This window comes from Pteropus medius, unplaced genomic scaffold (genome assembly GCF_902729225.1).
Source record: "Pteropus medius unplaced genomic scaffold, Ma_sr-lr_union100, whole genome shotgun sequence".
Taxonomy (NCBI): Eukaryota; Metazoa; Chordata; class Mammalia; order Chiroptera; family Pteropodidae; genus Pteropus; species Pteropus medius.
Window position 1 is genome coordinate 50654 of NW_024347793.1, and position 13123 is coordinate 63776.

General features: G+C 62.2%; 2 protein-coding genes and 1 pseudogene across 2 annotated transcripts; 1 reads left to right on the forward strand and 2 right to left on the reverse strand.

The window, feature by feature from the left end:
* The first annotated feature begins 673 nt into the window (after positions 1–673).
* On the forward strand, positions 674–3607 carry TEKTIP1 (tektin bundle interacting protein 1). The gene is made up of 4 exons (XM_039878331.1): positions 674–860; positions 2864–3102; positions 3190–3315; positions 3403–3607. Exons 1-4 carry the CDS (start codon positions 778–780, stop codon positions 3579–3581), a joined length of 627 nt encoding a protein of 208 aa, XP_039734265.1. The 5' UTR covers positions 674–777; the 3' UTR covers positions 3582–3607.
* MFSD12 (major facilitator superfamily domain containing 12) lies at positions 1176–12944 on the reverse strand. The gene is made up of 10 exons (XM_039878329.1): positions 12524–12944; positions 8777–8987; positions 6957–7095; positions 6671–6853; positions 6351–6443; positions 6169–6261; positions 5521–5691; positions 5344–5438; positions 4280–4410; positions 1176–4160 (listed from the first exon to the last, which is right to left on the reverse strand). The coding sequence occupies exons 1-10, from the start codon at positions 12819–12821 to the stop codon at positions 4138–4140; spliced, it is 1437 nt and encodes a 478-aa protein (XP_039734263.1). The 5' UTR covers positions 12822–12944; the 3' UTR covers positions 1176–4137.
* Positions 9975–10093, reverse strand: LOC120615489 (uncharacterized; annotated as a pseudogene).
* Positions 12945–13123: the final 179 nt, after the last annotated feature.

The window sequence follows — 13123 nt, forward strand, 5'->3', positions numbered from 1 at the left end:
GATGCCTTCACAGTGTTGTGCACATATGTTTAATTCTAGAACACTCCACCCCGAAAAAAAAAACCCCATCTCCGTTAGCTGCCCTCCCCAGCCCCCGACAACCATGAACCCCCTCCCTGTCTCTGTATGTGCCTGTTCTGGACGTGTCACATAAATGGAATCACACACCGTGTCTGGCGTCTCACTGAGCGTCGTGTTTGACGTCTGTCCATGTGGCGTCAGCACATCGCGCCCTTTCACGGCCGAGTGACGTTCCAGCGTGTGGGTGGGCCTCGCTGTGTTCATTCAGTCAACGGCCATTTGGGTTGTTTCCGCTTTGGTTATTGTGAATCACGCGGCTGTGAACATCTGTGTGGAGAGTTTTGCTCTGATGTGTTTTGAAAATAGATGAAGACTGGATGAGTGCGGGGTGAGGAGGCAGGTACTGGGGGCGGGGGGGACAGTCCCGGCCTGAGCACCTGGAAAGGCGAGGCCGAGGATGCGGGAGTGAAATTCAGAAGCTCCGTGTGATTCGGGGACCCATGCCGTGATGTGGGGAGGGGGCTGAGGAGCAGTGGGAGCGCTGAGTCCCGAACCGCACAGGCCCGGCCCCAGCTCCTTCCTTCACCCGCTCCTGCTGGGGCAGGAGGGCGTGGTCTGGACAGGGGCCAGGGCCCCCAGCACCGTGGCCAGGGCCCCCAGCACCGTTGCCAGGACACCAAGAGGTGGCCTTTGTCGCTGTCAACAATGGCCCCACAGCCCTCCTAGGCAAGAGCAGCCGGGAGCCCAGAGGCAGACATGCAGACCCTGAGGCGGGAGGCTGCCCGGTCCTGCGTCCCCCAGGGGACCCTCGAGGTGGACTTCCCGGCATCTCTCTATAGGTGAGTGAGTGCCTGTCCTGCCCCCAGACTCGGCCTCTGGGTCTGGGGTGTGACAGGGTTTGGTGTGGCTTCTCTCATTGTCACTGATTCTTCCCGAAAGGGGCGCTGCCTGGTCCTGGCTGCTGCTGGCATCGCCTCTCGCCGGCGGTCAGAGCAAGGCAGGCTTGGAGACCGGCGGGGGTGAGGGAGGAGCGGGGTGTCACCGGTGCTTGCTGCTGTGCGTGGCACGCACACCCACACGGCACGCTGAGGAACTAACTAGGGGTCCAGGAGTGTCCTGGGACGGCTGTGACACAGCACCACAGGCCAGGCAGCTCAAACACCAGAAGTTTATTCTTTCCCAGTTCTGGAGGCCAGAAGCTGATCCAGGATCAAGGCTAATTCCTCCCAAGGCCGTGAGGGAGAACCTGCTCCGTGTTCTCCCCGGTTCCGACGACCCACTGGCAGACCTTGGGGTCCCTGGTCTTGTCGACGCACTACCCCATCTCTGCTTCAGTCTCCCCGTGACCTCTCGTGTGTGTCCAGAGTCCCCTCTCCCTACAGGGACACTGGGGCTCACCCTAACCCACTGTGGCCTCAGCAGCTGCCCGCTAAGACCCTGTTCACATCAGGTCACGTTCTGAGGTTCCCGGTGGATGTGAATTTGGGGGGACACCCAGCCCTGTAGAGCACCCATTAACAGGCGATTCCCAGTCAGTTACAGTGAATATTCAGCAGCAGTGAAAACAAAAGCTGATCCATGAGTGCTCTTCACGCCACTCCATTTCCAAGAAAATTTTAGAAAGGGCAGCAGGCTCCCACGTTTCTGTCCCGGAGGGCACACGCACTGGCCACTTCTGGAAGGCCGCGGGGATGATCGGGGCAGTCCAGGCTGGGGCGGGCGGACAGTCATTGTATGTTCAGAGCTCGGGACACCCCAGGCGATCTTGATCTGTCCCTCTGGGTGGCAAACCCAGTCTGCGTCAGATCCCTGAGGCTGGTGTCCAGAACCGACCCGGCTCGTCCCACCTTTTCTGAGGCGTGTTTCTGGTTTTGATGCCGAGCGAGGACTGAGCTGGGCTCCGCGGCAGAGATGAAGGCGTCCAGTCAGTGGCCTGCTGGGGTCATCCTGGGGCGCCAGCTCCACCCCAGGCGAGTCCCAAGACCGAGCTCACGGGAAAGAGCACACGCTCGCCTGGCTCTGGGCGGGAGTGCTGCCAAGATGCCCTCTGGGGGGAAGCGCCATCCACGCTCTCTGCTTGAGCAGGTTTCCCTGCAGCTTCGCCAACTTCGGGGTTTTCCGCTTTTTCTCATGTTTAGTTTTAATGGGAATTTACTGAGGTTTGATTTTTGCCATCAGCCCATTTTCACTAACCTGTCTGCACTGCGGCCTCTCTGTCCCTTAAACCGTCCTCTGCTGCCTCTGGGCCTGTGCACGTCACTCTCTCCACCTGGAGTGGGCCACCACCTCCTCGGGGAAACCCTGGTGCTCGCAGCCTAGGACAGGCTCTGGCACCAGAGGCCCCGGAACAGGCACAAATGTGTAGTTACATAGTTTGTCCTTTAACTGTGAGCTCGTCCTCACCCTCAGCTGGTCCCTGATGACTGGGTGGATGATGACATGACCCCCCCATGGTCTCCTCAAGCCTCTCGCTCAGCTGAGACCATGTCTTCCCGGTGTGCCTCCAGGCCGGGGGGGCTTCCCAGAGGAAGGGGCCTGCACGTGAGAGGCTGGACAAGGACTTTAGGAGCCCAGGAGTGGCCACAGCTTTTGTACCCCATTGCCTGGAGTCCCCTGGGGGAGAGTCGAGGAGAGCCGAAACGTTGAGAGGTTCATGGGAGGACGTGACAGAGGAGGGGGCCTCCCACTCTGGGACTCGCAGCTGAGATGGAGAAGGCCCCACAGGGCAGGCCAGGCCTTCGCTCCCTCGATGCCGCGACGTGGCAAAGGGGGTAAAAGGCCCATCCTAGAGATGAGCAGGGGACAGCCCCAGGCTCAGCCTGTCCCCTCCCTTGGCCCTCAGTGATGACTACCTATCCCTGGCGGGGCCCCGCTGGACGCCGGCCATCAGACAGGCAGTGCGCTGGAAGTACACGCCCATGGGACGAGACGCGGCCGGCCAGTCATGGTACACAGGCCTAACCAACTCGGACTTCCGCGAAGCCTGGTACACGCTCCCCAGGTCCCTGGACAGCCCCTACCGTGAGGCTTACGCCCACTGGCAAGGATGCTACGGCCACCGGGAGCGCAGCATGCCCTCGGGTGAGTGCCAGGCCTGCCCGCCCTGATCCGGGCCAGCCCCAAGGGAGAGCAAGGGCCAGAGACGACCTCCCTCCCACTCTCCCGCAGCCTACACCCAGCACCTCCGGGAGACCGCCTGGTACGACCCCATCGTGCCCACCCAGCACAGGGCCCCCAGCACACGGTGGGGGACCATGCTGTGGAAAGACAGACCCATCCGGGGCAAGGAATATGGTGAGGCCAGGGTCGCGGGCACTGGGGGTGAAACTGCCTGGGGCCAGGAAGCTGGGGCCAGGAGGTGACTCAGGTCCTGCCCCACAGTGGTCAACAGGCACCGGTACGGGGTGGAGCCACTGGGCAGGGTATCCGACTACGTGCCCGACCTGTCAGCACAGCAGCGGCCACGCTACACCACCCAGAACTACCGGCAGTGGGACCTGGAACCCTACTGCCCGGCCATCGGCCAGCGGCCCCCCGCTGTCCACACGCCCACCCTCTGATAAAGATTGTCCCTCTGCGGGGACGCCACGCCTCTTCCTGGGCTTCTGTCCACATCTGGGGCCCAGGGCGCTGGGTGGTCAGGTAAAAAAGGGAGTCTCCAGCAAGTCCCCAGCGGCACAGGTGCAGGGCAGCCACTGCCCTCCCCGCCCGGGGCCCAGGCAGACAGCTAAGGCCAGTCCTCGTGTGGGCGGCTCTTTATTCACCATCAGCAGCATCCTGGGAGCAGGGAGCCGGGGCTGGGCTCCCCAGCCCCCGCTCCAGAAGGGCTCGGCGACGACGCTGTCCCTGAGGGGAGACCCCAGCCGGGCCCCAGGACCTACACACCCTGCCTCACGCAACATGGTACCCCCGGTTGTCCGTTAGGCCGGGGCACCCCTAAACCCGTGGGCCCCTGGATACCAGAGAGCCTAGCCAGCTATCGCCCCAGCCGGGGTCCTGCCCTCACCCGCTGACTCCACAGCTGGGCCAGGAAGGAGGGGTGGGGACCTGAGGAGCAGGGCGTGGAATGTGTGTGGTCGCAGTCCTTTGCACTGGGCAGGAGGCCTTGGGGGGACGTCAGGGCTGGGCTCCAGGGGCCCCTGCAAGAGATGGGTGGGTCGGTGAGCGTGGGGCCTGCCCTGGCCCTGGCCCTGGCCCCGGCCCTCCCCCGCATGGCCAGGTTGGGATCTGGGGGGTTGGAGGGAAGCCTACAACTCACAGCTACGCAGGCGGATGGGCCAGATGAGGAGGCTGCACAGACAGAGGGTGGCGGCCACGCCCACGCCGCCCGTCACGGCCACCATTACCCAGTGGTAGAAGCCCACGCAGGCCTTGCAGCAGAGTTCCGAGCTGGGGTGGGGGGACAGCGCAGATGAGTGGACACTTGGCTTCCTCCAGCCTGGACCTCCCACACACGGCCAGGTCGCCCCACCTGAGCTGCAGGCAGCGCCTTCACAGCACTGAACCTCTTCTCTCCCACGCCCAATACTGCAGCCAGTGCAGACGCTTCTCACCCTGGTCCCCAAGCGCCAGCCCTCACTTCAGTCACCAAGGGCACCTTTGAGCACCCAAGTCAGGCCCTCCCACTCCTCGGCCCATAGCCCTCCACCAGGCCCTGCCTGGCCTGCCCTGTCCCCTCCCCATGCTCATGGACGTCCTCTCTGTTTGTCCAGCATGCCAGGCACGGGCCTGCCCCAGGGCCTTTGCACTGGCTGTTCCTCCTACTTGTCTAGAATTCACTGATTCCCACCAGGTCTCAGGACCAATGCTGCCGCCTCCAGGAAATCCTCCCTGACCTGCTGCCCCAGCCGGGCCTTTGTGTGTGGTGTCCTTCATGCCCCTGGCCACTAGTCTGGACCATGTTTATGTGACTACCATGGCTGGCATTGCCCCCAGCTCCACGAGGACAGAGGACCAGGCTGGCTCTGGTTCCCAGATCCTGGCCTTCCACAAGGCGAGCACGTGGTGGTCTAGAACCATCGGTCCGGAAGCCCAGGTCTGCGTGATGTGGATTCTGGCTTCCCCATAGCCCTGCCCACTCACATTCCAATACAGCTGTAGGCCGTGTCCTCAGCCCCCGCTAGCAGGAGTCCGGGGTTTGCTGAATAGTAAGTAAAGTGCCCGAGGTCACGGCCAGGTGTCCCTGGCCTGCGACACCCACCAGGTGGGATCTCTTGTCCACACCAAACACCCAGACCTGGAGCGTCGCCTGCCACACAGCACATGCTCAGTACTCTCGAATGAATGAATGAATGAATGAATGAATGAATGAGTCGCACTCACGAGCAGGGATGCAGACCCTGGATGGCCATGACTGCCAGCCCATTGGCCACTTTATCCGAGAAGCTCATGGCGCCATACACGAAGGCTCCACTGTGCTGAGGGGACACAGGCGGAGAGGTCAGCACCGTGGCCTGGGCCCCGGTCCCCACCCCCACCGGCCCTGTCCAGTAGCCCTACCGTGTGGGGGCCAATGAGGTCAGCCGTCATGGCCAGGGAGGTGACGAGGATGGTGGCACAGCCCATGCCCAGCAGCACAGCCACTGTATACACAGCCACACCCAGCCTATCTGCCAGCGCCACCCAGGCCGCGAAGGCCAGGATCAGCAGGAGGCCCGTGAAGTAGGTCATCTGCAGAGGAGACGGGCATCAGGCCTGCCTCGCTAGGTGGCTTGCGAGCCCAGTGCCTGCCCTCTGGCCTCCGTCCACTGCCACCCCCAACCCCAGAGAGTGAGCGGGTCAAGCTGGACCATCCCTAAGGAGCCCCTAGCTCTGACCACACCAGGGAGCCGACATCCTAGAGACAGGTGCCTTTATGTCTAAGTGCAGATTAAGTAAAATCAGACAAAATGGGGTATTCAGTTCCTCAGTCACGCTAGCCACATCTCAGGTACTCAAAAGCCACCGTGGATGACATACTGGTCGGCACAGAAAGTTCTAGAGCTCTGTAGGCCCGAGACACTCAGAAGCCAGGATTCTAGAACTCAGGTCCCAGACACGAGGCCTCTACAAGGTGTGGACGCCGTGGCCTGGGATCACCTGGCTTCTGAGCGTCTAAGGGACCTCGTCTGTGGTACTCCTGCCGTCCCCACCAGCCCGCGTACTCACGTGCCGCCCGATCCACTTGTTGACCGGCTTCATAAGGAAGGAGGAGAAGAAACCACTGAGGTACATCACCAGCGGGATGGTGGCGATGAACTTCTGTTGGGCAGAGTGGGCGTGGGCACGTCAGGTGGGCTGCTCAGGCTCGGCGCCCGCTGTACCACCCCACCCTGCCCTGCCTGGCTCACCTTGGGCAGGTTGAGGGAGTAGGTGAGGTACATGGCCATGTACGTCTGGGACAGGTTCACAATGAGCCTCGTGCTCATGTACAGCAGGCCCACCTGTGGGCAAAGGGACGGTGCAGATGTCAGGCCCTGTACTCCCGCCAGCAGGGGCCACGGGGGGCTGGCTGCAGCTGGCACCTGACCCACTGGTGGCGACTGCTGGTCAGGGAGAAGACAGCAGTGACAGGTCAGCAACGTCTGCCCCTCTGCCGGCCATTCCCGCCTGCAGCCCCGCCTGGCGGGAGGCGGCATCCGCTGCAGCGCGCTCTGCCCGCACATGGTACCTGGTAAAAGGCCGGCTCCCGAAGCCAGTGTTTCCAGAGCAGCAAGGGCTGGGCCGCGGCGGGGGCCAGCAGTGGGGTGTGTTCGTCCTGCGCCTCCGCCTGCCGCCGGCGCCCCTCCCTGGTGCCCAGGTGGAACAGTATTGAGAAGACAGCACCGATGCCCACCACCAACAGGGCGAGGTTCTGGGGACCGGGCAGGAGCGGGGTCAGAGGTGGCTCTCACGGCCCAGGCCCCACGTTCAGGGCCTGCGCGGCCAGCAGCGGCCTGCCCCCAGCCCCAGCTCACCCGAAACACAGGCACGTCCTGGACCCCCAGCTGGTCGCTGACATCCTGGATGGGCCCCACGTGCGAAGATGCCTGCAAGTGGAGCAGGAGCCAGGCGGCGCCATAGACGGTGATGTTGGCCACCACGGTGAAGGCGTACCTGGTGGGGACAGGCAAGGCCTCAGCATGGCAGCCCAGGAAACCACACGGCCACTTCCTCCCCAAGGCAGCCGCACAGTCAGAGCTGCTTGTGGCCAATGGGTGATTTCGACCACTAAACCTTAGGTGGCCCCAAGGAAGTCCTGCTGGCCTCAGTTTCCCCAGCCTGCACGTTACCTGGTGATTGACTACTCTGACTTGGGACTGCCAGGACAGGGAGCTGGGGTGCAGAAGCAGAACAGGCCCAGTCAGGGCTGCAGCCCAAGTCTGAAAGCCCCGAGTACTTAGAAGCCAGGATTCCGGAATTCTTGGTACCCAGGTCTCGAGCTTTGGCAGGGCAGGGCCCCACGGCCTAGAACCATCTGGGCTGGCTCCTGCCTACGGCCACAGAGCAATGTCCCTCCAGGGGCTCGTCCGTGGTACCCCCACTGGGGCAGGGCAGGGTGCAGGGAGCCTCTGGATCTCAGCAGGACTCAGTTTCCCTTTCTGAAAGAGAACAGTTCGTCCCCCGGAGATGACAGTGAAGATGCCACGAGGTTGGCCATAAAGCACTTGCAGAGCTTGGCCTGGCCCAGCCTGTCCCCTGTCAGCTGGAGCCCTTGGGGGCCCGGGCATTGAGCAACCCTGTCTGTCGTTAGCGCCTGCAGCAGCTCTCGGCCATAATGGGGAACTCAGAGGCAGGTGGGGAGGAAAACGATGGGGACCAGACATGCTGAGGTAGAGATGGGCGGGACCCTCGACAAAGGCGCTGCCCTGACCAGAGGGACACTCACTAATGGCACGGACTGCCGGCCAGCCTGGGCCCTCCCCTAAGCTCCAGCCTCAGCGGCCACCTCCGCATGTGCTGTCCCTTCTGCCTGGAGCTGCCATCTCCTGTACCTTTCTCCTACTGCATATGTCCCAGAGGCACCTCGCTCCAGCCTTGGGCACATGACAACCTGGGCTTCTCATGAGGGTCAAAGAAGGTAAGTCACATGAAGGGCGTAGAACTGTGCCTGGCATACAGCAAGCACTCCATAAATGCTCCGAGGGTCACCGAATTCAGCATAACCTCCTCTAGTACCTCAAGCAAGCAGATGGATAAGCCGGGTACCAACTGTATCCACCTGTGGCAGGCAGGGTTCTATAACGGTTCCGGTCCTAGCCTGGTCCTGGGGATGGGACTTATGGGCATGACGGGACGTCACTCCCGTGTTTACGCAGCATTCTGTCGCACAGGATTTGCAGATGTAATTAAGGCAGGCGATCCTGGGTGGGCCTGACCTAATCAGGCGATTCTAGAAAAGAACTTAAGCGGACCCTCAGATCTGACTCTCCTGCGGGTCTCAGAAGAGTCAGCGAGCCACCATGAGCTCTACAGCCGCAAGAAAATGAATTCTGCCACCAACTGCGTGAGTAGGGCAGAGAGACCCCAGGCCTTAGATGAGACACCAGCCCTAGCCGACGCCGTGATTGAAGCCTCGAAACCGTGAAGAAAACCGAGCTAAGCGGACAGACTGTTAACCACAGGGACTGTGACATGATATGTTCAAAGCTGCTCTGTTAGGTTCACCGTTACAGGTGTACGAGCTGCAGCTGCGAGGCCCAGGGCCACCCAGCCTGGCAAGGCCCGCACAGAGAGGGTGGCCCCGGGTGGCCCCGCCTCACCTGTTCAGCATGCGCCCGCCCTGCCCAGGTGATACCTGAGAGCGGTGAGCTCCACCTTCTCGTGGTCGTTGGTGACAAGCTCAGGGATGAGGCTGAGGTGGGCGATCTGTGTAGCGGCCCAGCCGAACTGGAAGATGACGATGAAGGGCGCGTAGTAGAGGAGCGCGGCCCACTCGGGCGTGGTCGCCCCGCAGCCCAGGCAGGGGCTGAAGATGAAGGGGAAGGAGAGCAGGACACAGATGGTGCCTGTGGGTAGGCAGAGCGGGGACGTCACATCACTAGGCCTCCCCCCACAGTGGCCCAGGGCTCCCCAGGTGTGACCACAGAGTGGCCCAGGGCTCCCCAGGTGTGACCACAAAAAAGGCTAGAGACCCTCCCAAAGTCACGCAGTGGGGTGTGTGGGATCAGCACGACAGGGCGTCCCAGGTTTATGGCCCCTGCGACAAATGGGGAAACTGAGGCAGAGAGCGGGGGTCCCCGAGAGGTCACGCAGCAGGTCGAAAGGGCGCTGTGGGGGGCCCTGGAGAACTGCCCACCACAGACGCACCACTGACACCCACAACTTGCCCACCCCACTCCGCAGCTCCTATCAGGGGTCCTGTGGAGTCACGTGACTAGGGAAGCTGGACTCTGCCCTCCCCGAGCCCCAGTGTCCCCATCAGCTCCTCAGAGGACCTCTCCCTGGAAAACATTCTAATAGCCCCGAACAAGGCCGAGTCCTTTCCCCGGCCCCACACGACCCGCCCCTGTCCCTGTCCCCACCACCACCGCCACCACCTGCTCTCCCCTCACTCTGCTCCGGCCACACGGGCCTCCTCCCACATGCAGGGCATAGTCCTGCCTCAGGATCTTTGCGCATGCTGTGCCCTCTGCCCGAGATGCCCTGCCCCTCACACCTTAGCAAGGCTGGCTCCGTTTCATCCCTCGGCACTCAATTCAAATGCCGCCTCCTCAGAGAAGTCCTCCCTGACCAGCTCAGTCACCAGCGGTCCCCTTCCTGCCCCAACACACTCTGTGTGGACCCCGTTTCTTTTCTTCACACCCCTCAGCCCATGCAGGAATCCTTGCGTCTGCTTCCTGCCTGCCTCCTCCACCAGACTGTGGACTCTGCGGCTGGGAACCAGGTGTCTCTAAGTCTCTTCTGCGTCCCAGGGACCCAGCATGGAGCCCGGCACATCAACATCTTTTGAATGAGTAAATTATTTTATTGTATTTATTATTATTATTTTTTCACGCCTACAGCACCTGGTCTTCCTAGGTGGTCTCCCATCCAGGTACTAACCAGGCCCGACCCTGCTTAGCTTCCGAGATCAGACGGGATCAGGCACGTTCAGGGTGCCACGGCCATCGACTTGAATGAGTGAATAATAACAGCCTCTATTACAGCTGTTATTGATGTCATTATCCTCATTTTTCAGCTGAGGAAACAGGTCCACTGAGTGGGCCGCAGAGCTGAGCATCCAGCCTGCGGGACTCTGAGCCCAGCTCCCTCTCCCAGCCCTGCGCCAGGAGGGAGCCAGCTCTAAAGGTGACCTCATCCCCAGACCCTGGGCTTCCCCCTGCAGTCCTGGAACCAGGAAATGAAACCAAAACCAGCCCCATTCTTTCTCTGGAACTGGGAGGGGCATCCGGGGCAGATGGCTGGGGGCCTGGAGGCGCCCCAGGGCCAGGCACCCGTTGCAGACTTTGGTCAGAGGACTGCGCTGTCTAGGCCAGACTCCAACCCGCTGCTGCCAAGGCCAGGTTAACCATTGTCAGTGCCAGGCTGCCTGGCTGGGGGACCTTGGGCATGTGACTTTGCCTCTTGGGGCTTCGGTTTCCAAAAAATGGAGATAATGGAAATATCTGTTTCCTGGGGTAGCTGTGGGAAGTGAGCATGGTATGTGGAAGCTGGAGATCCTATCCTGCTACTCTGAACCACTTACCAGCCCAGCAGCTTCAAAGCCACGTTACGTCACGCCCTTGCACAGGCACCTTCAACTGTGTGAAATGTACCCGCTACACACCCTTCAAAACCCAAAGCCAGTGTCCCATCCTCCAGAGCTCTGCTCCTCTCTCACGAAGGCCAGTCCACGCGTCCGCCCCAGCCTGGGCCCCACAGGAGTGCCCGCCCATGTCTGGCTCCGAGGATCCTCCGGGCCGGGTGGAGAGGCGGAGGGCTTGCTAAGGGAAAGACTGAGTCCATCGCCACCCACAGACTCGAGCAAATAGAGAAGTGGGCACTGGTGCCTGGGTGACCTTTGCTTAAGTCACCTACCTTATCAGGCATCACGAGGGGCCACCCTGGCTTCCTCTCCCCAACAGACCCTCTACCCCGAGAGGGGAAGGGGTGCCGGTGGAGGCCTTGGTGTCTGGTCGGGGCACCCATCTTCCAGGGTTGCAAAAACATAAACTCTTCAGTTATTTACAAAATGTCTCCAGCCCCACCCCCCCAACCCCTCCCTACCTCTGCAGGTTCTTCCTGGGGTCAGGTGGGACCCTCAATGAATCCGAGTCCTCCCACCTATGAAGGGGCAGAGTCAGGCCTGGGGGCTCTGAGCTGGTAACAGGTCCCACCTCTGCCAGGGCTACCCTTCCATGCTGGCTCCATCTCCTCAGATGGGGTTTCCCTTGCCCCTCAAAGGAGCCATTCTCACATACCCCCCATTACCCTGCTCATCTCTCTGGTCCACCTTGCTTGCATGTCAGCGAGTTGACCCTACTATTCTAAACAAAACTGCCTTTGAGACCCTGGGGTCAGCTCTACAAGCGAACCCAACATCAGCCCGCAGAGGGACACCTCAAATGTTCGTTTTCAGATGACGCAGTCACTGAGACTCCCGATCTGAGACTCCTACAGTCTGGAGTGGCCCAGGCACAGCCTTAGTGTCCTCGCCTGACAAACCTGAAATCCGGCCCCAGGCTGCGGCCACAGTGATGCTAGCCACCCTCAGGCCACGCGGAGATCTGTCACCCACTACCTCCCCTGCTCATTGTTCCCAAGGGCAAGAAGACACCAGCCTGGTCCCTCTTGCCTTCTAGAAAGCTGATGCCCAGAATTCCCCAAGTGGCCGGATTCCTGGCCCTGACTCCTGAAAAGACCTGTGCACCCCCAAGGCCAGGATGCAGCCCGCGCTCCTGCTGGGGGCGGGACAGCAGCGAGAGTGGCTGGGGCCAATCTCAAAGCCCAGGGCCTGGGCGGGCAGAGAAAGGATGCCCAGACACACAGGCCTTATCACTGGTGTGCACTGGTCAGGCACCCCGCCCCTCTGGGACCTGCCTCCTCCCATCCCCAACAGCCCCCGAGGCTGGCAACACCCCCAGGCCAGAAGGCGACCCACTGCCTGCAGACCCCATCCTGGTCAGTCAGGTACTGACTTGTAACTCACTGCGGGGGAAAAACACCCAAGCGACAGGCTGCCCGAGATCAGGGTGGAGATGGATGGAACGCATTGGGAAAACGGACAGAAGAGACTCTAGGCAGCCTGACTCTCACTCAGACTGAGTTGTCCCGGTGGTCACCCCCACAGACAGATGGAGAGGTCAGGCCGGACCAGACAGACTGACAGAAGAGGCGCTGGGCAGTAAGACCCAACCCAAAGAGACTTCAGAGGGTCCCGGGGGTCAGACAGACAAAGAGAAGCGGCACTGAAGGGTCACACCAACAGTCAGATGGAGGGGTCTTCCCGGGTCAGACAGCAGCCGTGGGGCAGACGGAGGGGAAAGACTCAGGCACGGGGCAGAGATGGAAGCGCGGCTGGGCAGCTGAGCAGTCAGGTGGCGGAGGCTCGGCCGTGACTTACCGACCAGGTGCCAGGCCTTGCGCGGCCCGCAGCGGGCGCAGCGGCCGGCGGCGCGGTCGGCCTCGTAGCCCACGAGGGGCGTGCAGAGCCCGTCGGCCACCTGGCCAAGCAGCAGCAGCAGCCCCGCGCCGCGCGAGCTGTAGGCGCGCACCGAGTGCAGGTAGAGCAGCAGGTAGGTGAACCACATGGACGCGCACAGGTCGTTGAGGAAGTGGCCCACGGCGTAGCTCAACCGCGCCGCCAGGGACATCGGCCGCGGGGGCGCCCCTGCTGCGGCCGCCGGGGGCCCCGGGCCCATGGCGGCGTTCCGGGCTTGGGCCGGACCGGCCAGCACTTAGCAAACAGGACCGGGCCCCAGCCGTGTGCGTCCGGCTCTCCCCGCTGCCGCCCGCGGCCGCCCCGTCCCGCCGCCCCGCCCGCGGACAGCGCCTGTGGCGGCCGAGCCAGAAGACCCTGGACTAAGGCCCGGGCGGGGCGGGGCGGAGCATCCCGTGAATAGCGGCTTTTTTCACCAATCGGGGCCGCGCGCCGGGGCCCGACAGCCAATCACCGGGGAAGTAGGCGTGGTTCCTGGGTTAGCCTGGCCTTTTCACCCCGCGC

Excerpts from the sequence above, each read along its gene's own strand:
- MFSD12 (XM_039878329.1), bottom strand. The coding sequence starts at position 12,821 with ATGGGCCCGGGGCCCCCGGCGGCCGCAGCAGGGGCGCCCCCGCGGCCG. Across the intron at positions 7,096-8,776 it reads GTGGAGCTCACCGCTCTCAG|GTACGCCTTCACCGTGGTGG; the intron begins GTATCACCTGGG and ends TGTCCCCACCAG. Across the intron at positions 6,262-6,350 it reads ACTCCCTCAACCTGCCCAAG|AAGTTCATCGCCACCATCCC; the intron begins GTGAGCCAGGCA and ends TCTGCCCAACAG.
- TEKTIP1 (XM_039878331.1), top strand. The coding sequence starts at position 778 with ATGCAGACCCTGAGGCGGGAGGCTGCCCGGTCCTGCGTCCCCCAGGGG. Across the intron at positions 3,103-3,189 it reads GGAGCGCAGCATGCCCTCGG|CCTACACCCAGCACCTCCGG; the intron begins GTGAGTGCCAGG and ends ACTCTCCCGCAG. Across the intron at positions 3,316-3,402 it reads CATCCGGGGCAAGGAATATG|TGGTCAACAGGCACCGGTAC; the intron begins GTGAGGCCAGGG and ends CCTGCCCCACAG.